At 33.5% G+C, this 26,374-nt stretch overlaps 1 protein-coding gene and 1 long non-coding RNA gene across 12 annotated transcripts; one reads left to right on the forward strand and one right to left on the reverse strand.

The window, feature by feature from the left end:
- Positions 1-1,455: 1,455 nt before the first annotated feature.
- LOC144559813 (uncharacterized) lies at positions 1,456-4,711 on the forward strand. 11 transcript variants are annotated; one of them, XR_013513260.1, is made up of 5 exons: positions 1,456-2,027; positions 2,131-2,468; positions 2,554-2,606; positions 3,160-3,320; positions 3,558-4,710. It is a non-coding gene; the product is annotated as an uncharacterized LOC144559813 (long non-coding RNA). The 11 variants fall into 11 exon arrangements; XR_013513264.1 differs by having other exon boundaries at positions 1,459-2,468; positions 3,160-3,315; positions 3,544-3,656; positions 3,749-4,709; XR_013513259.1 differs by having other exon boundaries at positions 1,461-2,468; positions 3,544-3,656; positions 3,749-4,709.
- A 5,703-nt stretch (positions 4,712-10,414) lies between these two features.
- On the reverse strand, positions 10,415-11,877 carry LOC144559276 (AP2/ERF and B3 domain-containing transcription factor ARF14-like). Its single transcript, XM_078308293.1, has one exon. The coding sequence runs from the start codon at positions 11,673-11,675 to the stop codon at positions 10,569-10,571; it is 1,107 nt and encodes a 368-aa protein (XP_078164419.1). The 5' UTR covers positions 11,676-11,877; the 3' UTR covers positions 10,415-10,568.
- Between the last annotated feature and the right edge of the window lie 14,497 nt (positions 11,878-26,374).

A 26,374-nucleotide genomic window follows, 5' to 3' on the forward strand; every position in this document is an offset into this window, starting at 1 on the left:
ACACTGGAATTAAAAAGAAAGCACTGAAACAATTATCATCCATTTCATTGCATGAAACAGCCATACACTGATTAACTAGCATCGTATACAACCCCTAATTACAAGCATTCAAACAAACTACTACCAGTAAATCAAAACCTCAGTACATACCCCCTAAAATGCCTTGTGAAATTTTATCAGATACCAGATGCACTTCCCACAAGATGCCTTGTGAAATTTTATCTCTTGCTCTTTTTATGCACCAGTTTAGACAAACATCATTCACGTCCCCCTAGATACCGGAGGTAGAATTACTGAATTCAGGCTGCTGTTTAACTCTGGCACAATATCAAAACAGATCTCCTATATTTAAAATAGGCACTGATTTCCTTTTGGCCCGGCTGAGACTAATTAATCCAGACTGTTCTTTTTCCTGCAATTCCGCTAGGTACCTGAGGGGATACGGATTCACTTACGGTTCTCTGTGAAGGAGCATGCTTCCTTCTATCGCCTCCAGATTAGACTACATCAGGCACCATCTATATTGCCATGTCTCGGGTTACTAGCTACAAGAACATAACACTAAATTTTCTCTTCGAGACATTGGGTTGTAGACCGGAACACATGCATATTGAGTCAGATTTGAATTTGTATCTATCTGGCTAAAATTTGTTGTTGAATTGATGATGTTTTCCTTCTTTTTGCTACCAGTTTACTCATTTCTTTCTAATCTTTTTTTCTCTTTTTTTTGTTACTATATCTTGCGGCCACCACTTCTGTAAATATTTTTTTTGTTTTGTAAATGATAGCAGGTTTTTTGTTTATTGCTTCAAAAGCCTCAAAGGACAATAAAAGTGGTCGGTGAGTGATCAATTTCAGCCAGTATTTCATATTAATGAAGCCTTAAAATAATTAATTTTTTTAACTGAAACCGTAAGTAATATATTATATATTATTGTAAAAAAAATGCCGATAACCATCGCACTTTCTATCTCAGATCACAAAATGTTGTGATCTAAATGTATGTGCCTGTATAAGGGAAAGAAAAAAGAAAAAAAAAAAAAAAAAACACACACACAAAAGAGAATGTTTTTCATGAAAGCTAATCCTAAACTTAAAAAGCAAAAAATCTTGCTCATGCATGTTGTAATCTAAAGTTTTGGTTAAAACTCTTTGTAATTCAGTTTCATTAGTGCTGAGTATGCTAACCTCGGCTTCTCAGCGTTTGTTAAAAACTTAAAATAGTTCTTAGTAAATAACAACCCCAGGTGACGCAAATAAAAATTGGTTGGAAAAAATACGGCCCATTTTTCTCCAGGGCCCAAATTACTAAGGCCTTTTATTTCTTCTTTCATTATTTATGTTGATAATATTACAACGATAGACCATCACACATCCGTCGACCGTCATGCATAAAGCACCGTTTTCTTGAATCATTATTTACCATTCTGATATAACTTCACTTTTGTTGTTCATATCTATTATATATATATAATCTTGATGGAGTCCGCTACAGTACTGCAACAGTGATAACTACAGTGAGACTGACAGATGGGCCCACGGGTCCCACGGTCAGAGAGCGCCCTTCTCCTTTCTCTCTCGAAACTTCATCTCTTCCTCCGCCTCTCTCGAAATTTCGTTCCTTCTCTTCTTCTCTCTTCCAGCTCAGCTCTTCCAGAACCTTTAAACCCAGGACTCTTCCATGTATCTCTCGGAAGTTCACCCTTGCTGTAATACTCTCCTCTCACTCGAACCTCCTTTCGTTTTCGGATTGTAGCCCCTTCTTCCCTTTCTTCTCCACCTCCGTTCCATGGCTCTACACCTCAACCTCATTCCCACCACTCCCCCCTCTCCTCCCTTCGCCTCCTCTTCTCATCTTCCAAATCAGACAGATTCGACTCTCTTCTCCTCTCCCAAATTAGACCAGACCCCAACCCTTTTTCCTCTCGACCATAAACGAGAAGGAAGAATAAAGTAAAACAAAACAGATCGATTCTCCAATCAAGCTGTCAAGATCATTGTCAAAGCTTCATCATATGCCGCTCAAGGTCTCTCTCTCTCTCTCTCAACTCATCTATATCGATGTATAGTGTATCAGTCTGTTTATAAAAAATAGGAGTAAGCTTTTAAATTCAGATTTCGGAATTTCAGATTTTGCTATTGTTTTCAAAACACTTGAAGTGGGCTTAGAGTATGCATCATCATCAAAAGAACCAAAGCTTACACAACGGAAAATGGATTGATACGACTACTTATTTGCAAATTATTAATTAATACTTATGTATATTGATAGATGGCTTAACAACTTCAAATCATTGACACTTTTGTAGCCTAATTGTGATTCCTTGATTTCTTGAATAGGGTTTAGGATGAGTTGAGACTAAAATCGGGGTTCAGTTGATCATGTGTTTGTGTGGATTTGAAGATGCATGTTGTTGAAAAATTGTAGAAAGCATATGATTCACTTAGGGTATTTTGACAGCAAAGAGGTAGAACAATCCGCTAGAAATTCAAATCCATTGTTTTTTTATCAATTATCTTTGTTTATTAAGGCCTTAGCCATTGTTTTTGCAGATTGTAGAGGAGAAGATAGAAAGATACACCCAGGCCGAAGCTAATACTTTGAGGTAGATTTTTACTAAAAATGATTTGTTTGAACTTATTTAAATGGTTAACAAATAGTAGCTTAACCTAAGAAAAATCCTAAAGCGTATCACACACCAATTACCGTAGATTGATTTTTTGTTGTTGTTATTAACAACCTTTTGTGATATTTGAATAGTTAATTATTTCGAGAGATAGTGGCTTAGTTCAATCTTGAATTCAATTTAAATTGCATAGAGACATGGACAGATATGGATATCAATTAGGATGGATTGAAAACCAACATATATAAGAAACTAATAAAAATATCTCCTTTAATCTTGCATTAACCTAACCTAGACATGTCTTATACCAGCATCCAATACAATGCCATGTCCACTTTTGAATCCAATTGCACTAGGCCATTTGGCTACTTCTATCTTCTATTTTGATTATAAAATATATTAGCAAGAAATGAATATTTTAAATCTTCTCATAAATTTTTTATTGTACTATTGCAAGATGTTGAAACATTGGCTCAAGTCTTTGGTACAAAACTTTATTAAATAATTTCTGAATTTTATGTTCTCTAAAAAGGAGGATGGGACCTGCCAAGTAGTGATTCTTAATGCGACAATATTGCATCCACAGGGTAGGAGTCAACCCGATTGATACTGGGATTTATTGTTTCAACTGGAGATGATGCAGATGGAGAAGCTAGATTCTTAGTTGAAGATGTCATATCAATAGATGGTATGGTGAGAAATTTACATTTTTATTATCTTATCATTCAAGTTCAGTAATGCAAATCTACTATATGATTTGTTTAGGTTTCTCGCTGGACTGGTTCTTTTTTTTATATGTGGATTGAGGCTGCATTAGGGTTTAAATAAGAATTTAGACCAACAACATTTTATTAGGATTATACATGACAATGGTGCATTGTATTAAATTTTTCCAACTTCAATAACATTTTTTTAGGTTTTTCATTACAGTATTTTTGAAGGAATTCAACATCAGTCCGAGTCTAATATCAGAAGAGGAAACCAAGTTAACTTGCAAGTAAATGGAAAGAAGTGCAACCTCAATTCATGGTACACAACTGCCATTTCCTAAGATTACTAATCAGAATCGAAAATGCTTTTGATGTTTGTTTACTGATCCAATAATTTTATAATTAATTAAGGCTGCAGTCAACTGGTCATTTCTTGGATATATGCATGAGGAATGTCGCTCTCGATCATATCTTCAATCTGATTGATATGCCTAATTTTATCATTTTTAGAATTTGATTGCGAAAAGAGAAAAATAATTTTATCATGTTGTTCCTACTATTTTATCTTCATTTCTAGAGCTTTTGTGGAGTTTAAAGGGACAATACGGCAAGATCAGAAAGCAAGAAATATGAGTTGGAAAGAGAGGCAAATGCACTTATGTGGGGGGTAAGATGAGGCTTATTAGTATTTTCTTATTTAAATCATGTAATTGTAAAATCTTAGCAAGTTTTTTTTTCAATGAGTAATTAACCTCTATCAATATGTGCATAAAAAACTCATAATTTGTTGCTGGTGTGCAAGAGGTTTCTGTTTTTGTGTTTATATTATATCAGGATGATGCTTAATTTTGAGAGCTTTTGCGTATGGTGAACTCTCAAAACACCTCCAGTTGTAAGTTAACTTTGTTTCGTAATAAAACTGAATTTCGGCCTTTTTAACCAAAAAAAAAAACTCACACTTCGTAATATACAAAAGAATACCTATACATATCATTAGTTATTTCTGCCAAAGATTTTTATTTTATAAAAGGAAGCCCCTCCACAGTGGTTGGAGCTGGGGCTGCTGTGCTGTGGAGGAAGAAGAAGAGGCCATTTCTACATTTGGGATTTCTTTAGCAGAAAGTTTGATTTGTTATTTGAATCCTTAAAGCTTGCTTTGTAATAGATAATTGAAGGATTTGATTGATAGCTATTTTTTGTCTCTTTAACCCTTGTCAGATTTGAATCTGATAGCTATTGTTCAATTTCTTCTGATAACTCAAACACAAATTGTAAAAATTAGGTTCATATATACCACTGAAATCATTTACTCCATTATCTCGCAATGAACACAAATATTGTACCTTTTTAAATTGATCTCCATCAAGATTCCACAATATTCATTTAAGACTTTGATTTTTATGTAGTCTATACTTTTTTTTTTTTTTTAAGTTCATTGTAAATCTGTTCTAAATATTCAATTGCTAACAACTTATATAATTGATCTCAATTACCATTGCCGAAGCAAAGCGAGGCATACTTCTAGTTTTTTTTAAACAGTAACTTCTCCGTGATACACGCTAATTTGAAAATGCTACTCACGGTATGTCATGTGAATATCTCTTGTGCCAATGAATTGTCCGAGTAAATTTCTCAAAATAAATTGACTTAAGGATCCACCATGCATATACTTAAAAATATCATTGTGACTTTGAGACTGGTGATGACTTGACTACTATTATTATTATTTTTTTTAATAAAAATTTCGATCCACGACTTCACGAGTCAAAAAATTTTATTATTTTTCCTTTATTTTATTCTTTGCATATGGGTTACTCCGACGAAGTAAAATTTTATTTTACGCAGTTCTTTATGTATTGGAAATGCATAATTCGTACAACTAAATAATGCTTGATTTTGTCAAAATACATATTTTTGAATTAAATTGAACGTTTGATTATTTCAGATCAAAACGACTTATAACAGCTGGATCCAACTCTGTTGTTTCAAATTTAATCGTTAGATTTTTTTTCCATGCGCGAATATCAATACAAATAAACAGTTAAATTTAAAATAACAGAATCCGATTATTCCATCTAGAGAACAACAAAGTCAGATCCATAACAGCTGCCACACATATTGTACGGCTATTATTAGACCTATTGTACGACACCTTGTAAGTTCTCTTTATGTAGTACTACATACCTATTCAACTGCATGCTACAAATAATAGTCTTCTCTTTGGAATATTATTATATAACCGTTCTTCTCTACGGAGTACGTACATGTCAATGTTTCAATTATCATTTTTCAAAATTCAAATACGCGGTCCTTGCCTCTCTGGTATAAATATATAGATTTTTCGTAATGTATTACATATTTTTAATTAATAATATCCGTTTTTTCAAATCAACTAGTGTTTATGGGTGAACTAGAAAATTAGATTATGGGAGTTGACACTTAAAATGTATAATTATTAATTTGTGGTTATTGAAATTTTAATTCAAAACCTCTCAAGTATAAAATAGAGTCTTGACCACTAGACTACAAACACACATATTATAATATTTTATGAGGAGACTGAACTATATAAAAACTGAAGAAAATAAAAATCCTATTAAATTTTAACATACGTAATTAAAATTTTCTAAATCATAAGGTGACTTAGCACCCATGGGCTATGTGTAGATCCGGCCATGCTAGTGCCGTATTATTAAAATCGACAGTATAAAAGAGTATAGTTTGGCAACTTTTAAAATAATGAGATCCAATTTTTAGTTTAGTGGTAACGATAATACTCTCCGTGTGGAAGGTTACATGTTCGAAATTCGAAATAAACAATCACTTATAGATATTAAAATATTAAATAATTTAGTGGCTTGGCCTCCAACCTTTATTCAAAAATAAACTTTTAAAATAATGAGAGCTTGTTTTTAGACTAATAACTAACGTAATGTAACAAAAGAGATGATTTGAGGTATAAATTCTTCCATATATACACGCAGTTTCTTGCATTCATTTGCTTCAAATCTATAATATTCATACAAAATTGCATAGTATTACATATCTTCTCGAGGAAAAACAGAGGATCGAGTCCCTGTTTGCATTCATCAACAATTAGTTTCAAATACAAGTTCAGATTTTGAACTAAAATCCGAAATGAAAGTGAAATAAAGATATAAAAATGCAATAAAATATAGAAAATGGGATTGATTTTAATTTGAGCCCTACATGTTCATCATTTTCTATGAACCAGAGAGTTGTATTGCGGAAGACATTGTAAATTGTTAATTTATTGCTAATCTATTTGTGATAGATATATGAGCCTATATATAACAAAAAAAAATAACGGTTGCCTGCGTTACAGTAACTTTATATTTATGATAATAAAGGTTGAGTTGTTTTTTTAACCAAAAGTAGTAACTCTCTATTTTTCTAATTAGCCAATGATAAAATTTTCATGTGGCTTTGAGGCTTACTCGAACTAATTACATTTTTCAACAATACACTAAAGTATTAACTTTAAAAAAAAAAACAAAAATCATTAAAATCTATATCAGACATGCGATTGATCAATAAATAATATCTGATCAACTGAATACTAGTACTTAAAAATCTGAAACTGGAAGTCTAAAAGGGGATGATAAATTCATGCCCCTTAGACAGTTGCCACCAACTTGTTTTTTTAATTAGCCGTTTAGGATATTTATGACTACCTTGTAATTTGCTTACTCGATCAGTCTTACAAATTAGATAAACCTGGCGATCTTATCTCCCCTACTCATCATTCATAGATGCTTTAAATTGCTTTACAAATGGAAACTTCCAAGAATCAACATTCCTTTTCGTTTCTTCTATATTTTTTGAGAAAAATCCAAGAATCAATGCTAATGAGCAAAAAAAAAAAATCATTGTCTGCGTGGCGCGTGCTTTGATAAGAGAAGACTTATCCTTGTTATTTAATGAGAGGAGTTGAACTATATAAAAAGTAAGAAAAAAAATTCAATTAAATTTTTGTATACATAATTAAAATTTTAGAATTATATATTGGCTTAGTCACTAACAAGATTTTTTAAGTCAGATTTGTTTTTGTGACATCATGGAATGTAAAGTATCATTCAATCCCGTTCACCTCGTTACTGATATATGTATGGAAAAATTTAGTGTTCAAAATCAATATTATCCTTATGCTTCAATAAAATTGACAAATGAGATTAACTACGTAAGCCCGCGCGTAGTGATAACAAGTGAATAAATAGAAAAATATCGTTAGAGACATTATATATATCAACACACTATTCTTTCTGGCAAGTGGCATGGGGTTCTTTGACTGTGCCAAACTAAGTGGCTTTTCATATTGCTATGCGCACTCCAATTTATCAACCTTGAGCAAAATAACATACAATAATTGGAGTAAAGCTAGGGTGTGATGTACTCACCAAGAGAGTTTGGTGAGCATAACTCTAAAAGTTTATCGGATAGACTTCAAATATCGAATCCAAACCGTTGAAATCCTTGTACTTTATGCGTGATGCATGCACATGCAAAATTTTGAAACTTTTGAGTTTATTTGTTACAAGGTCAAGCGGTCAAAAAAATTAACATTTTATAAGTTAATTTATAAGTTGTTTTATATATTCAATTTTTATTATTTCTTTGACTGTAGCAAATAAACTCGAAACTTCGAAAATTTTGCATGCATATGCATCACTCATGAAGTATATGAATTTCAACGGTTTGGATTCGATATTTGACGTCGATCCGATATTCTTTTGGAGTTGTGCTCACCAAACTCTCTTAGTGAGCACATCACACCCTAGCTTTGCTCCAATAATTGTATTAGTTATATACCGTGTTTCATCGTTTGTTTGTATAAACATGTTTATTATCGAATCGTATCATTAATTAATTGCAAATTAGGATATGAAATCTCTACCTTATAATTCATTATTATTATGATTCGAACATATTATAATTCAATCTGGACTAACTAATCTACTATTGAAGAATTCAAATCTTTTCATCTCATAATATAAGAGAGAATTATAGTATAGATAAGAATAAATAGTTATTTTTATTGTGTATTACAACAATAGTAAACTCATTTCAAATCCGAGGCTATTCTATCATACATACAAAGTCAAAATATAAAAGTTTTTCAATGAGCAGTGAATATGTAGAGGGTGGACCGGAGCCAAGAGAGCAGTATGTCAAAGTTCAGAGCGTAGAATATCTACCTTTATGTCAATTGGAGCGCGGTGGTGGTCGAAAAAGAGTGGATCTAGTCGTTAAAAAAAGATGAGAATTAAGTAAATAGAGTAAGTAAGAGTGTATACAAGTATGATTAGAGGATTATAATAGTTTGGAGAATTTCATGAAAATATAAGAGTAGATCTAAGAATAAAAGTTATTTGACTTGTTGAAAATATAACTTTCATCAATGAAATCTTTAGTAAGCATTTAAACCCACTAACAATTAAAAAAACAAAAAAAAATAAAAAACTTGCTTTTAATATAAAAGTTTATACATACACTTTTATAACTCTAAATTTATTTTTATTTTCATTCAAAAGTGAAACTGTTTATTGATCATTTTAAAATTTAAAAACGGTCAAATATATCTATATTTCAGACATTCCACTAAAATAACTTTTTTTTTTCATTTTAAGATTAACTCTTCTATATATCACTCTTTTTATTCGTTCTAGTCCTAATTCAGTCATACCTCTCTTTTTTCGAAAGTCATAGATTGCTTCTTTCTCCCTCATCTCTATTTGTATTTTTTTTAAAAATAATTATCACAGTTCTCATCGTAAGAAATATGTGCAAATCAAACTAACTTGATTGCAAAATCTTTTGAAAATATTTAAATTATAATATTCAACATTCTAGTTAAACATATCATATCTATACATGCTGCTTAATGTAATTGTACTTGTAATTTATATAATACAATTTAAAATTTGCTCCATTACATTACCTTATACTAAGAAAAATATTTAAATTGACTCAATCCCTTCAATTGACCAAGGATAATATAAGAAAATAAATAGATTTAGTTTCTATCTTCTTTTGTTACCAAATCTTATATTGAATTTCCTTACTTTTCTTCATATAATCAGTCCTTGTTAAGTTAATTATCATATGTAAATAAATTTCTTCAAACATATATTCTGCATTTTTTGTATATAAAAAATTTCTTCCCATAACAGTAAATTGTCTAATTAAATCACATTTAACCGATGAAATTAATATTGCAGACGATTAAAATGTTTTTAACTAGTATACTGAACACATCATCATCACAGCTCCATGAGCCCAAAATTTTTATTAATACCATTTCAAAAGAAAAAAAAAACTAAAATACCACTGAAATTGAGGAATTCAAAAAATATTAGAGTTTCTAATTAATTCAATCTGTTGCCTCATTCTGGAGGGCTCAAATTGAATTGGAAGCCCTCCAAAAACTTAAATATCAATATATTGCAGTGCATTTTTGATCTTTTGGAGGCGCTAGTATTTTTTGAATTCTCCATAATTTGTGTTTTTTTTTTTTTTGACATTGGTATTAATAAAAATTTCGGTCTATGAGTCGTTCCTATTTCTACAATTGAAAGATTGACAAATCAGCAAGATCTTTTTGTGTACTCAACGGTTGTCCCGGAACGTTTACTTTTCTTTGGCCTTTATCCGGATTTAGTATATTCTAGAAAACTTTGGTTTCTGGATTTGTGCTGGAAGCATTTTCTTGCAACAGAAGTTTAAAAGGAATGGTCAAATGACTTGTGAGGCTAGCATTCCTGGTCTATATCCAAGAATATAATTAACTGACTAGACAGTAGATATTTTGTCATAGTTAGGCACCTTACCAGCTCTTACGTTGAAAAGTTTGACAGCAGGCCAGTGATGAAACCTAATCCAGATTAGCCAATAGTTTATCGTCGGCACTTGGCTAAGCTAAACAACAAAATTCAGATTTGACCATGCTGTTTAAGTTATTCAACCAACAGAATTAAATCCTCAGCCCTCAGGTATTACACTATGGATTTCTTCACTTGAGGAATTTCCAGGGCAAAACAAATATGAACACTCTAAATAATTTGTCTCATTACCTAGTTCTGATTTGGTATACAAATTGTCAAATTCATCAAAAATTTACATTTTCAAAAATCACAAGAAGCCTAATAGTTTAATTAGGAACGAACAAATGGACCAAAAACATGTTATGCATATTGCAAGCATGCCCTCTACACTAAGCTTCTACACATTGCTTCTTGATTACAAGTGAATCAATCTCCATGCCTCTACTCCTCTTCAAACTATATCCTGGATCCTCTACAACACTAGACTCCTCAACCTTTCCTACAGCCACTGCGATTTCGCTATTCATCATCAAGTTCACCCCAAATAACCGCACGACTCCTTTTACCGGCAGCCTGTCCGGTGTCTCTACAGCAAGAGCATTTACATGTCGCAACTTCCAATCTATGAAAAGCCGTTTGTCGGGTCCCATCGTGCGATGAAAGCTGATCACATCTCCGGCACGCAACCCCTTCTCTTTCACAAACCTACTCCACCCTTTTGTTAGAACATAACTTTGGCTACTGTTCCAATACGAGTACCTAAACCTCCAAACCTTGCCTCCTTTATCCTCAAAGCTTAAAAGAATCCCTTTGCTTTGGCCGTCCCCTTCCCCGGTACCCGCGGTTGCACCCAGTATTGTTGGACTCAAGGGGAAGTGTTTTTCGGCATACTGTTTTGGTACCACTAACCGGTTCAACTTCCCTACGTCACTCGGAGTTACGGTTTTATCAAATAAATGTTCATAGTAAGGAACATTGCTTTTACCAGTGGAAGTAGAAGCAGCCATTTGAGCAGCAGTAACAACAGATGTAGCAGAAGAAGTGGAAGCAGCAGACATGGAGAACGCACCGAGTTCGTCATTGTACGTGTGCTTTCTCAGCATGTCAACTATCTCAGATTTGGAATGTGACTTGAGGAATTGAAGTTGTTGGAGATCGGAGGGGTTGGATTCAGATAGCGGGCAAAAATTAGTGGTGGCGTCACGACCTCGGAACCGTTGTGCTGCAACATCGTAAGCCTTTGCAGCCGCGGTTTCCGAGTCGAATGTTCCGAGCCACACACGACTATGCCGCTCATAAATTTGAGCGCCCCAACGACCATTCGGTTGCGGCACTACTCCTTTGTACTGTGACGAAGGTAGTCGCCGTGGAGGCATCGGCGGATGCGGCGCTGCGGGAACCGGCAGTTCCAGTGGTGATTGAGAGGATGAAGTGGAAGAAGGGTCTAGTGATGTGGTACTTGAGGATTTGTTGTCAAGGATGAGAGTTGTAGTCATACCTGCTTACTATTTGAGATGTCACAAATGGAAGTTTTTGGTTGGTCTTTATAATTGGGGTTGATTTTGTAGTGTGTGAAGCTAAGGAAGGAAGGTTATATAGATGGAGATTAATAAGGGGGACTGTAGTAGTTATCTCATATCTGCAGTATTTGCTGGTTGGGCGTTGAGAGAGGGGAAATGTGGACTAATATTTTATTGATTTTGCTTATAATAGTATGATAATATAAATATCCATCTTGTAAATCATGGGTCTGGTCACTGGTGTGGTGGTCAAAAACGGAAACTAATGGGCCTGGTTTTTTTGTTTAGACCATGTCTACAGTTCCTAGTTTTATTTTTAGACTTTCCGACATAATTAAACTGATGATCCACAAGGTGCATGGGACCCATCAGAAAACAAATATCTTACTATTTTTATGACATGTAAAGTATCTCTACGATGATCAAAATCCACACCTTCCTAATTAGTTTATATATTTAATCTTTATCCAAAACCTTGTTAGATCTATAGACAATACTTGTACTGAAGTTTCATTGTTCACAACATGTGAAATTTCAATTTAACGCGAAATATATTTGAAAAACTCATGTGACTGCATAGCCAAAAAAGGCCTAACATACGAGCAAAGACATTATAAAAATCACATCTCTCTGTTTTTTCAGGAGTCCGCATCGTCTGCATTAACTCAAAAGTTGCTCTTTTGAGTTAATCCATATCAGTCGTTCGATTATAAACAAAGTTCATCTTATTTTTGTCTAAAATATAGAAATCTTTAATATTAGTGCAGATTTAATTCACATAAATTTTAAAACTAATTCTAGATACATTAACTTTTAAAAAAAAAATTAATTAATGAAGAGGATACGATTTCGTTTTTTCAGCGAAAAATCGCATTCTCACCCTTCTTTATCTTCTTTTGGAGCAACGAATTCATATTCAGATATCTCGTGATGTACCAACTATTCCTAAGAAGGCAAGAATCAAGTTGGCACGTGGTGGAACAGGTCTACCATGTCAACGGCCATCAAGGCATGCACCGATTAACCCTTGAATGTTGAAATGTGGTAGAAGAATAGCGTGGGGGTGGGGCCCGGTGAAATGAATAGTAACAAGGTGTTGGGACCCACAAAGCAAATGGCGAAGTGGATTGGATGCCGTGTGTGCGTTCACATGACAAAAGTGTGGTCCAAACCGTAGAAATTCATCCCCCCCTGAAACTTGCTGCTCCTGACCATTGGCTTAGGTCAGATTCGCCGTCTCCAGTTTTACTAACACTTGAGACCTCCATAGTTTAGTTAAGAACTTTTGCAACTTTCGGCATTTCTCTTTCTGGAATCAAGATATTATAGAATAATAAAGATATTAAGAGTCCTAAAATACATTTTAAAAAATGTTGTCCTCGATGATTATATAAGTTTATTTTTATCTTTTATTGAAAGGTAAGTATAGGGTTCAATTGAAAAAAGTTAATAGTGTTCTTTTTTTTAATAAAAATAAAAATATAAGGGTCTGTTCGGCAAAGTACAAGGGAAAGTGAATAGGAATGGGCTGCCAAAATATTGAACTGATTTTTACTGTTTACGTGGGAAAAAAAAATTCAGTCAGACTAAATTTTTTTTTCCCACATAAACAGTAAAAATTAATCTACTGCCGAATAGGCCCTAAGGGTTTCTTATGATAGGTGAAAATTGAAGGTTACTTTATTTTATATTATGTCAATTTACGTGCACATATGATGCAAATGGGATTTGCATCTTTGTTATTATTATGCACAAGACCAATTTACCTTTATGTATATTTTTTGGACCAAGTGTTAATTTTTTTAAGCATACAGTGAAATTAGTATATGTGATAGTTAATTATATTAAATATCAGTCATATTATTAGCAACAAATATAATATATATAAGTGCGCTAGAGGCTAAAATGTAGTATGGTAATTTCTTTCTATGTGCAGGTTATGAAAAACAGATAATTAAATTTCCCTACTAGTAATTAGAAATTTAATACAACAACAAAAACAATCAAGTCTTTAGTCCCAAACAAGTTGGGGTAGGTTAGAAATGAAACCAAATCACAATCTATGGGTTTCATTTCATAAGAAAATAAATGTTTTTTTTTACGTTGGCTCGCCACGCCTATCACAACCCTCCTTCTTTATTCTGGCTTGGGACAGACTGTGCAAAAACTACAAAGGCGGAGTTAATTAAGAATTTTAATGTTAAGCAGAAATTCAACATAGCCTGGTTTATTGTGGCCCATTTGGGCAGTTAGAATCCAATAAATTATATTTAGAGATAATTTTTTTTAAGGACTCGATGAGTTCAAACTATTTCTTTAGTGTTATACTGAAGAGTGAAGAGTGCTAATGTGCAATGCGGATATTAAAAAAAAAATGGTATTCCGGTGGATTTTAGACTGGAGAGATCTGATTCATGCTTAGTAGGATAGAAGTGTTGTTTCCAACTTGGCTCCTTCCTTGGATACTCTAATTAATTACTTTTTGCGTTTCCTTTGGATAATTTGGACTGTCATCCATATCCACTAAATTATCAAGTAACCTTTCTGTTGTACTAAGAAAAATATTAATAACGTTACTGTGTTCTGAACTAATATAATAGCACAATATGTCTTGTCATCTGTCTTTGGGTTTGATATATAATTAAGTTGATACATTTTTATTTTTATTTTCACTACGAGTACATTAACTGTATTCCATAAATAATTTTGTATAGATTTTAGTAGCATGCATGTTTTTATTCGAGCACAATAGTACACACCACAACATTAATTGTTTATTTGTATTTAGGTCAAAAAGATGATGGGATGTATGTGTATAGTTAGAGATAAAATTAAGCTTAATATATAAGACTGATATATAATTAATGCATGACATTATCAAATCTTTGACTAACATAAACTACGTACATTTTTAGAGGTACGAATAATGGGTGCAAAGAGGGGGTGCCTAAATTAGTTTATTGACAATGATATTATTGGAACAGGTTGTCATGTATGACAAGCAACCATGCCATACTGATACTGTGGTTCCAGGACAAAGGAACAGAGAAAACAAAGGAATATATCTCCATGCATGCATGGGTGTGTGTGTATATATATATATATATATAGAGTTAGGCTGGGTGCTATGGATAGCATAGTGGCTTCTATGCTACGGTTCAATATTCGAGTTTTCAAAATCCAAACGGTCAATCCGAACCGTTCATCTTATTCTCCATATTAATATCTGCTTGGAGACCAAATTTTATAATTTTCTGAAGTGTTTTACTATTTATTAAGCCACTTTGAAAATCGCTAATCCAACGGTTTTACTGTTTTGTGCAGCCACCGTTGGATCAACAATTTTGTAAAATACTTAATAAATAGTAAAAAAATTCAGAAAAATGTAAAATTTGGTCTCCAAGCAGATATTAATATGTAGAATAAGATGAACGGTTCGGATCGACCGTTTGAATTTTGAAAACTCGAATATTGAGCCGTAGCATAGAAGCCACTATGCTATCCATAGCACCCCAGCCTAACTCATATATATATATATATATATATATAGAGAGAGAGAGAGAGAGAGAGAGATAGATATATTATAATTAACTTTATTTGTTTGATTTAGTATATTCTATTTCTACTGGGATATGGCTGCTGGTTTGATCTGCCAATTGTATTCAGATAAGCTGGATCAGAAGGTAAAGGCGAAGACGAATATATTTACTCCCATTGTCTGAAACTTGTTGTATTTTTGCTGTTGCATTTGTGTTGCAAGTCCATTCAGGTGAACAGAAATTTGAAAACCTATAACTAATCTTTTTATATATTAAAAAAGAAAAGGAATAATAGATATATATGTTGAATTTAATCTGATTTTTCCATTCACAATTAGTTCACTAATTGTGTCAAAACATGACTACTTAGTACCTGATCGACTTACTAGCTAGATCAGATAGTTATTTTTATTTCTATATATAATCATGTATACATGTGTGTCGAAAAATGGTTTGGGAATTTACCTTTACTAAGCAAACATATAATTAAGAGCTGAGGACTTATAAACTATTTGATTTATTATAATAAAACCATCATAACTGAGGTATTAATTACCAATTTTAAGATTTTACACCCATACTCAGTTAATTAATTGAATATATTGAGGAGTTACATTTGTGGTAGTTAATATAGTTCTTTCATATCATACATATTTTTCTTTGTAACATAATACATATATATGATAAATTACCAATCAAACACAATAATAACATACTTGATGACACACAGATCAAATTTCAAAGATGATCAATAAAGCAAGCAACATAAACTCGTTTCATAAGTCACTACAGAGATTACTGCAACAAGTCAATAAAAGAGGTTCATGAATCTCCCTCATAGGCTCCTAGGCTCCTAGCATTCAATTACAGGCATGGTCTCACACTCATTGATTCATAGCAGTATAGCACACAGAGTGTGCTAAACATGAGAGTGATCTGGCCAGAGAGTACCACAAGTGGGCTCAGATTTCATGGGGCCAATATGGACACATCAAATTGTGTGACAGTTTACTGACAATTAGGTTTCTTAATAATTATTAAGCACATTAATTCATTAAAAAAAAAATGAAATGCAGGGGTCCCATAGTATGTAATTACCACAAAATACTGATCTGCATGACTGCATCTGCCACAAATTATTGAATTCCAGCTGGAAGCCTGGAAGGTGAATGAGAAATCTGCTGGTTCTATGTTGTCTTGTGTGCTTGATTGTTTAGGTATTGCCGTGTTGAATGCGGATAGAATAACAAAATCAAGGAATTAATAAAGCAGATACCAAACAAAGTCCTAATAAAGCATATTCATGAAGCCTCATCTGGTTTCTCCAAATTTGTTTTTTGTTGCGCCTGTTCAATGTTGCTTTTTAAATACTATCTCAACCTTTTTTTTATCCACCAATACATACATATTAAGAGTGAATCTTATTAAGAAAAAAATACATAAATTTTGATAATCAATTAGAAATCTTAATTGTAAATATGAAGTTAAGGTTGAAGGTCAAGCCATCTAACATTCAACACTCTCTTGTACTTTACGCTCTTATCTTCGTATTCAAAATTCAAATAGTCGATCCAAACTGCTTAACATGAACTCCATATTGGAATGTGTTGGGAGATCAAATTTTACATTTATTTTTGAGTTTTTTACTATTTTTTAGAATGTTTGAAAAGTATTGTTTTTCAGAAAATTCTAGACTATTAACAAACAACCATTTTCAAAAAATCTAAAAAAAATAGAAAAAAAATCCTCCAAAAATATAAAATTTGGTTTGAAAATAATATATTTAAACAATCAAGTAAATAACATTCATAAAATATGTTCTTTTTCATTTGATGTCATAAAGCTTGCAATTCATCATTACTAATTAGGTGTTCCTGTTAAGAGAAAATCAATCACCAAAATTACTTCCTTCCCCAATCGAAGAAGGTATAAATTATTTGGTATTAATATATGCAACTTTAATCATTGGCTACAGATAAAGTGACTTGAATTTTAGATTGATATCAACTCAGGTTCATACAGCCAGCAAATGAACTCACAACCTTTATTTAGATAATTCCATCTCATAATCATCCTTATCTAATTAGCACGTTATTTCTTACCTTTTTCTCTTATTCTTTTTTTTTCTTTCTTTCTTTTGGCATGTTTTTCTTGTATCTTTCGTTCGGTAACTTTAGTCTGACTCTGAGAATATTTCTGTAGAGCAGAGGCCAGAGGGTAATGTTTACACTTACCCAAAATACACCCTGGTATATCTCAATGTACTGATTAGCGCTTCAGTGAACTTACCGAATTTTTTTAGTTACCACTCCCAATCTTTCAAAATTCTGACATTATCATGAATTTTTCCAAAATTCATAGGTTACCATGGACGCTAGACTAATCTGCGCACCAATTTGATTTGTGCATCATACTGATCTACGCACCCTTCGTGATCTGTGATAGAAATAGGCCAAATGAGCATCATTTTTCATTTGAGTACGTATCCCCCCAGGTACCGGAGGTGCAATTGAAAATAATTAACGGCTCAGATCAATTTCATTCATATCAAACTCAATCCGGTGCATGTTGAGGCTGTAGGGGGTTGCTTTGAGATTCGTGCCAAGTGAAATGAACAGTTTAGATTCACCACTTGCACCTCAGGTAACTGGAGTGATGCGGATTCTTTTCATTTACCCCGTTCAAGTCTTCTCTCTCTTGGTTCCAAGAGCAAAACTTGTAAGATTTTTACAGTTTTGTCCTTTAAATTTTTAAAATTATGTACTAGTTTTTAATTTAATTATAAATTTGTAATTGTTAAGTTTGTCCATTAATTCAACCAATCATGACTAAAATTGTCGTTTATCTTGATGGTGAGGTATTACAAAAGCATAATATAACAATAAAAGTATAGAATTTAATGGATAATTCAGAAACACAATTATTATACACTCTCCTCCTCCCCGAAATTTTTAACACAGATCAGATGATAAAACAATCTAAAATTTTAAATAAATTAAATGACAAAAAAAAAGTGCTAAAAAAGAATCATCCAGAATTTTCTGAATTTTACATTAAACATAATTTGATGATACAAATACTTCAAATAGATCTCGTTGAGTGCTGATGAGTAAGTTTTGTGTTCCTAGTTGGAATTGCCAAAGTGTATTCAAGAAGGGTGTTCAATTAGCAATTTAGCACTGCAGAACAGTTCCATGTATAATGCATTTGCATGATCTCAGGTTTATCCAACTGAGCTGTCAATGACACGCACAACAATAGCAAACACTATGAAGTACAAACCGTGAAGTTTGAAAATTGCAACCCTCAAATTAAGATATATACAGATTACACAACAGGGTGAGTCAATTGCATGACAAGGATTTGTCAAATTTTATTGATAAGATATTGAACAAGAACTTTTACTCATTTTGCTGGGCACTCAGATTTGATCTGGAGACAAAGGATTTGCAACCGAAATTTTTATTATAGCGCGCAAAAAAAAAAATTTAGATTTGAGGGATTTTTACATTTATTCAGGCCACAAAGCCAATCCGTGGCCCATTTATGGAGGGACGCAGATTGACTTAAAGGTCCCCGGAAAGTACAAAAAATGCATTGTCATATTGAATATATTTAAGTTTTGAGGGACCTCTAAGCCAATTTGCAGCCCTCCATAAATGAGCCACAAATTGACTTTGCAGCCCGGATAAATGTGCAAATCCCTCAAATTCTAGGATGTTTTGGTTTTTTTTTTTTTTTGGAAAAGGTATAAATAAAAATTTCGGAATTTGCAGTTCTCTGAGTGTTCCTTCAAGATTAAAACAAAAATCACACTTTTAAGTATATTGTCGTTCACTTTTTTCTAATTTTAGTTATATTTATTTTTGAGAATCAGACAGTCTGATGAGCATCGGATCAAATTGAAAAAAAATATATATGTTGTTATTTCAAAGAAATAGCATGAACCTGTTATTCCGATTTCAACTATTGAAATTTTTTTCATACGTGAATCTCAACAAAGATCAATGATTGAGATCAAAATAACAACTGAGTCCAAGAATTCGACTCAAGAAACACATCTTTCATTTGGTTTCAATCACTGAGTCCAAATGAAAACAGAGATCGGGTTGCAGGTGGCTACAACTGGGAAATAAAAATACTAAGTATTTCCATGCTTATGCTAATGTGAGAAAAAACAACAATTTTATTGCGGGTCTCAAAAATCAAGACGGCTCTGAAATTCAATCGGAGCTCCTGGAAGGAACAATTCTCAACTTCTATAAAGGCCTATATCAGGCCGGGTAGGGCCCGATATGACAGCCGAATTAGCGGGTTTGGATGACCCGATTTCAGCACAGGAGGTACAATAGGTGGTCATGCAGTTACCGAAGAATAAGGCCAACGGGCCTGATGGATTCTCTACTGAGTTCTATCAACATTTCTGGGAAATCATTGCACCTAACCTCATGCAGGTGATAACGAGAGTTCAAATGGGAAGGATTGACATATCAAGCATAAACAGAGTAGCAGTAACCTTGATCAAGAAAAAACAGAACCCAGTGGAAATTGCGGACTTTAGACCCATTAGTGTGATAAACACTTCGGTTAAAATCATCACGAAGTTCCTGGCTAATATACTGCAACCACATTTAAAGGCTCTGGTTTCCAACAACCAGACAACTTTTGTGAAAGAAAGATCAATTAACGAATCCTTTTTGGTGGCGCGGGAATTCCTGAACTCATGTAGTAAAAGGAAGATCCTATCAATTCTCTTCAAGGTAGATTTTGCTAAGGCATTTGATACAACAAGTTGGACATTTCTAATTAACCTACTCATAGAGCGCGATTTTCTGCCAAAATGGATATCGGCAGTACTTTTGATTCTAAGAACTTCATCATCAACGATATGCGTCAATGGAAACTTAACAGAATACTTCACCCACTCAAGAGGCTTGAGACAAGGGAATCCTCTCTCACCGATGTTGTTCATAATTGTCGCGGATTCCTTAAACTGGCTGATAAAAAACTCACTAAGTTTGATGTATCAACCCATTCATATCCCACCGAAACTCATACAGTATGCAGATGATACAATTATCATAGCCGAGGCACACCCGAAAACTCTTAAAATAATTGCTCTCATACTGGCAATTTACGAGAAGATTACGGGATTGAAGATCAATAAAATGAAAAGCGCCTTTGTTCCGATAGCTATTCCAGGCGGCCTCAAGGAGGTAATTGAGAGAATTCTGGGATGTCCCGCAACTGAACTGCCGATTAAATTTCTGGGACTTCCGCTTTCAGATAGAAAACCCAAGAGAAGTGACTTCCTTCCACTAATTGCGGCGGTCGAGGCTAGAGTAGCGAGCTGGAAATCGGCTCTTCTGTCCTATGGAGGGAGGTTGATACTCATTAAATCGGTCTTATCAGCGGTTCCGCTTCACTACATGCAGGCTCTGAAAATACCAAAATGGGTATTTCAGGCTATTGATAAAGTGAGACGAAACTTTCTATGGAAGGGTCACCAAATGTGCAAACCGATCAATTGTTTGGTTAATTGGGAAAAAACTTGTGTGCTCAAGGAGAATGGAGGTTTGGGGATTATGGATTTAAAAACTCAAAATGATGCTCTTCTGACGAAATGGATCTGGATATGCTACTCGGATAGACAGGGTAATTGGGTCGCCACTTTGATGGACCTATATGGTATTCAAGATTTATCTGAGGAACCGTTGCAACAGCGGTTTTCTTTCTTCCTCAAAGATCTCCAGCAACTAGCACCATTCTATAGGGTCTCAACCAAGCAGGATCCAAATTCCCTACAACTCATGTGGAGATGGGAAGGAAGTGGTAGGTTCACAACAGCTTCCACCTATATGATGCTACACAACACGGGGATGATTTGCGGCTACCAAAAGAGATTATGGAAGATTAGGGCACCGCCTAAAGTGAAGGTTTTTCTATGGGTTCTATTACAGAACAAACTATTAACTAGGGGGTACTCTTACGCAGAGAATGTCAAGTGCCTGGAGATTGTGTATTGTGTGGAGACACGGTAACGGAAACGATGTGCACCTTGTTGTTCTAGCAATAATCTTTTTAGTCTATTTGACTAATTTGCAAAAACATAAAATTATTGAATTTTACGATTTCTTCTATTTTAGAATTATGCAGGTTCAAGTCAAATGGAATTGCAATATGGAATACTTGAACTGAAGAAATCATGAAGACTTCTCAAGAATGTAAATTGTAAAATCTAAACTTGGTAAAGTGTTTTTGATGTTGTTTCAACAGGATAAAAACATTTGTAAAACGTTATAACGATTATACCTTAAGAAAACGCTGTGAAACAACTTGATCAAAGGCAAAGGAATAAAAAAAAATATGCTGTAACGTTTTAAAAAGTTACAACGTTTTCTGTAACGTTTTAGAAATTATGCTGTAACGTTTTAAAAAGTTACAACGTTTTCTGTAACGTTTTAGAAATTGTGCTGTAACGTTTTAAAAAGTTATAACGTTTTCTGTAACGTTTTAATTAAATCCAGCCTTCAAACAATTCCTGTTTTTGATCAAGATTTTACAGAGCAAAACGTTATGTAACGTTTTGGATCGATTAGCTGAGCTGTCATAAAATTGAAAACCTAAAATCGCATTATAAGATAAAACGTTGTAACGTTTTTAGAAAACGTTGTAACGTTTTAGCTCAATTTGCTCTTTCTGGAGCTGTCTCTATAAATAGAGCAGTGAGGTCTCTTCCCCACTTAATCTAGCCGTCCCTAAACTTCAAAAGAGGTGATTTTCTGAGAGCTTGGTTCCACCATTGTTGATTGAGCTTAAAACTTCAATATATCTCAATTAATCTCAAACAACCTCAAATCCACTTCACTAATCTCTAATTAGATTAGGTTAGAGTGGTCTATTGAGTGTTTCTCTTGTTCTTGAGTAGCTTGTGTGACTTCCCTTGTTTGTAAGGGCTCGCCGGCTCAAACCTCGAGTTGCTCGTGTGACTTCCCTTGGTTGTAAGGGCTCGCCGGCGCTCATCTCTCGTTGGCCGTGACTTCCCGTTTTGTAAGGGCTCACGGTTCACAATTGTAATCCTTTCATATTGGGTAATAGAAAGGCGCACCTAGAAAGAGGTTGCGACGCCCCGGAGACGTAGGCCTTTGTTTTGCCGAACTCCGTTATCATCCCGCGTGTCAATTTCTCTAAACTCATCTCTTTTACTTTTAATTGCAATTTAATTTCAGTTTTCGAGCTAATTAGCGGTGCTCCTTATTACAACACACCTTTCCTGGGAATGTGCCTATACGGCTATATACTAGCAATGGATTAACCATAGTTAGATGACGAGAATAATTGATACAATGATAGACTAGTTGGTAGATGAAATTTGAGATAATGTAATTAATTGTAATTAAGTTTCAAACTTTAAGTCCATTTGGGTTGTATAATTTTCCTTATCAATGAAAATCGTAAGATGACAACTTGCCACCTAACCCTAAAAAAAAGAGATCAAAATAACAACATATTTATTTCCGATTATATTTGACTTAATATCCGTTAAGAACCATTCAATTAACATTAAAATTTGTCCGAAAACTTTATCATATGTGCATATTAAGTATGCACAAATCTTAATGTGGTGAACTATTCGAACCGTACATCACATCAAATTTGATCTAATATCTACCAGACCGTCTTACTATCATTAATTCCATCCTTATTTTGCTCCTGAGAAATCAGCTGCGGTTCTCTACCAGATAAAATGTAATTCTTGCAGTTGTGATTTTACATAATATATGCGCTAAAACGAATATAATTATTATCCATAAAAACTCAAAGACCAAATTAATTAAACCCACTGTTTTCCTATTTGGTCTGAAAAATAAATATTATTTTTTCTTAAGAAAAAAATAGAAACACAAAGTTCTTGATATATAGGAGGCACACAAAAAAAATTAGAAAATACTTAGCAATCACATCCAATATCACTGTTTCCCAACTGGTTCAGCAGACCATCTAAGCAGAGAAGACGCCAACGGGTCAATAACATATTCCCTGCTATCTTTTACTAGAAAACAAAAGGCCACAATTAATGCAACTCACGTAGCGTCTTAATTAACACGATGTTCATAAATTCCACAGGTCATATTAACAATTCAATTCCAATATGAAAATGTACCAAGTAAAATTAATTACAAGGCTGATGAGGCATCAAAAGATCCACTGATCCGCATCTAATTCTGTTATTAATAATATTAATTACAAGCTTTTGTGCGTGCCAACTCATTTCTACCTAGGTAATCGCTATCAATGACATTATCTTTAATTATATAAATGTGTGTCAAACGGAACAATTTAGTATTATTACCGTTTGACTAAAGTTCTTTATTGAAGAACGAGGATTTAATTTAGTGACAGAGGTAATGCTCTCTGTGTGAGATGCATTCAAACAAACATGTTGCATGCAGTATTGCATTCATCATGCAGAGCGCAATAATTTTTCTAATAATGTTTTATCAATGTCAAAAAAAATTGTGAATCAACACTTAATTGAAAGACTTAATATATAGGTCCTTGCGTTTCGGAGAGCGAGCGCGCAGTTGAATTTTGAAGACAATTTGTGGGGGTTTTCAAAACTGTCATCCGTTCTATTAATTTTATTTTGAAGGACGGAACTAGAAGTTTTAAATTTAGAAAAAGGAGTCGAGACGTAAATATACATGATATATGTAAATACAAAGAGAGTTAAACTATATAAAAACTTAAAAATAAAAAACAGAAAATTTAATCAAATTTTTATATACATGATGAATTTTTTTTTTATCATAGAGATCGGTAAGCGTCCTTACACTATTTTAAATCTGCAGCTCCTGAGTCCTGACTATTTGGCCCTTGTACAACAATTTCAAAAGTTGATTGTTCAGATGGCCATAGCAATAATTTCTGACAAATTAACAAGTTGGTTCAAATTTCAACTTTGTGCTGTTTGGATCTATGACTCCTTCAAAACTTTGAATTTTGAAAACATTGATGTGCACATGCTCTTGCATCAATCACCCGGCTTTTGAAGTCAAGCCACAAGTCTCCTGCCTAACCATTGGACATTTTTTTTTTTTGGATTAGAGCTATATATGAGATATTTTTTGTTACTTTTTTATTAGTAAATGTCAAAGTATTAGTTATGTCTTCTTCTTCTTGTTCTTTCAGATTATAAACATGAATCTTTTTGTGGCATTGCACCAAAATAAGAAAGAGCTGAATTATAGAATCATAATTTAAATTAAAGCACTTTAGGCAAAATAACGTTTTGGCTTTAAAAATTAAGTTTTCAATTCAACCACATTTTTGTTGTACAAAATAAAAGCTGTGAAGTGAAACTCATGGAAGTTTGGATCCTGCAAATATTTAATTCAGATTACCTCGCTTAGCGTAATATTGTAATAAAACAAATTAACAATGACGACTTTAGTGACTACTTCTGCAAGTAGCGCTAGAATCACGAGCATTGTTTCTACTTTAAGTTTAATCATTGACTGACTTGAAATTCTTGATTAATTGCCCAATGAAAGGCAGTTGACCTTGGTTCTTGTAAATAAATGGCCTAGCTAGCAGTTAATACCTACTTCAGAAAAAAAAAAAAAATACAAAAATAAGCTTTTCAGTAACACCAATAGGCGTATAAGGTAATAGCATAATTGGTTCCTAGATAATTAAATAGAGATTTATATAAATATTTATTTAAAATTTAGTTATGCAGATCTAAATTCTAATGAGTATTCATTTTTTTTTTGAGTAAAAGTGGGATTACCACCAGTTTCATTAGAAACTAAATTGTCTTACAAAGTTTAGCAAGCACCATAGGCAAGTATTGAGTTACAAACAAAAGGAACACACTAGATGTTAAGCAACTAGGTGTTATCTACATAGCAAAGATAGACATATCACTGGTACAAAACAAACAAATCAGCGAAAGTAGCAAAAGTAAGTCTTAAAGGTGAGTTTAAGATGTAGGCGAGGAGTCAGCATATGAACCATCGTCAGAAGAAGAAGAATAAGAGTGAGAAGGATCAAAGGATATCATTATCACTCCCACATTTTCCAGTGCTTCCAAATCAGCCCTGTCTCAGAGGTAAGCCGAAAGGTCTGACCCCTCGAGTCCATGACATGGATCGGCCTCGGAATCCCAGCTGCTGCCTTCCTCCGAGGACGTATCGGTCACCAAGGGGGTTGTAGGAGTCTAATGAGTAATCATAAATTGATTTTTTTTTTCCAAATCTGACGTATGAAAAATAATATAATTCAAATCCCGCCCACATAATATATTGACTTCTATATGAACTTGTAACTAATTTTAGCAAGGATAAGTAATACTTCAACAATATAGGGACTACTTTGCATTTTTGAAAATAAGGGACTTCATAGTTCATACTATGGAAATAGTAAGTGTTACCGTCAATTAATTAATCAAGAATAATTGACTGATTAGTCAGAAAAATCTGTGATGATTTAATTACCGTTAACGACTTATCGGCCAATTAATTAGTCTAAACAAACATTTTTTTTAGAACACTGGAAAATACGTATCCGAATCCCCTAAAGTAACCCAATCTTTGAGTTTTGAATCGAGATTCAAATTCATCTCTTGAGATGTGTGCGCTCTACTTTGAATAGATTATTATGAATTCGAATCCGACAGTTTCAATTTAAAATTCAAAAATTGAGTTACTTCATTGAATCTGAACTCGAAAAATACCGGAGCTTTCTGAAAACATGTGTGTATAAAATTGTTACGTAAGAGTTATGGCGGCTTGAGAGTCGGACACTGTGTACAACTGGTTGATGCAGACATTAGTCATTAGCAACAAAGCATGGTAAGTTCTTCTGTCTCCATCACGTCACGTCCCGTTATTGATTGTTCCAAAAAAAAATGCTTTTATGAATAAAAGGTCTGTCAGGAACAGAGGAACTTTTTTTTTTTTTTAGTATAAACCCGTAGGTAAACAGAGGAACTTATAATTGTTTATGAATTTCTATTGTGGTCTCTCAACTTATTGTGCGGCGCTAGGTCACGTGGAAAACACGAATTCGTATCCTCTGAGATATCTCAAACTTTGCGTGACTTTTTGGAAAATCTCAACCGTTTAAATACGT

This window comes from Carex rostrata, chromosome 9, assembly GCF_964058835.1.
Source record: "Carex rostrata chromosome 9, lpCarRost1.2, whole genome shotgun sequence".
Taxonomy (NCBI): Eukaryota; Viridiplantae; Streptophyta; class Magnoliopsida; order Poales; family Cyperaceae; genus Carex; species Carex rostrata.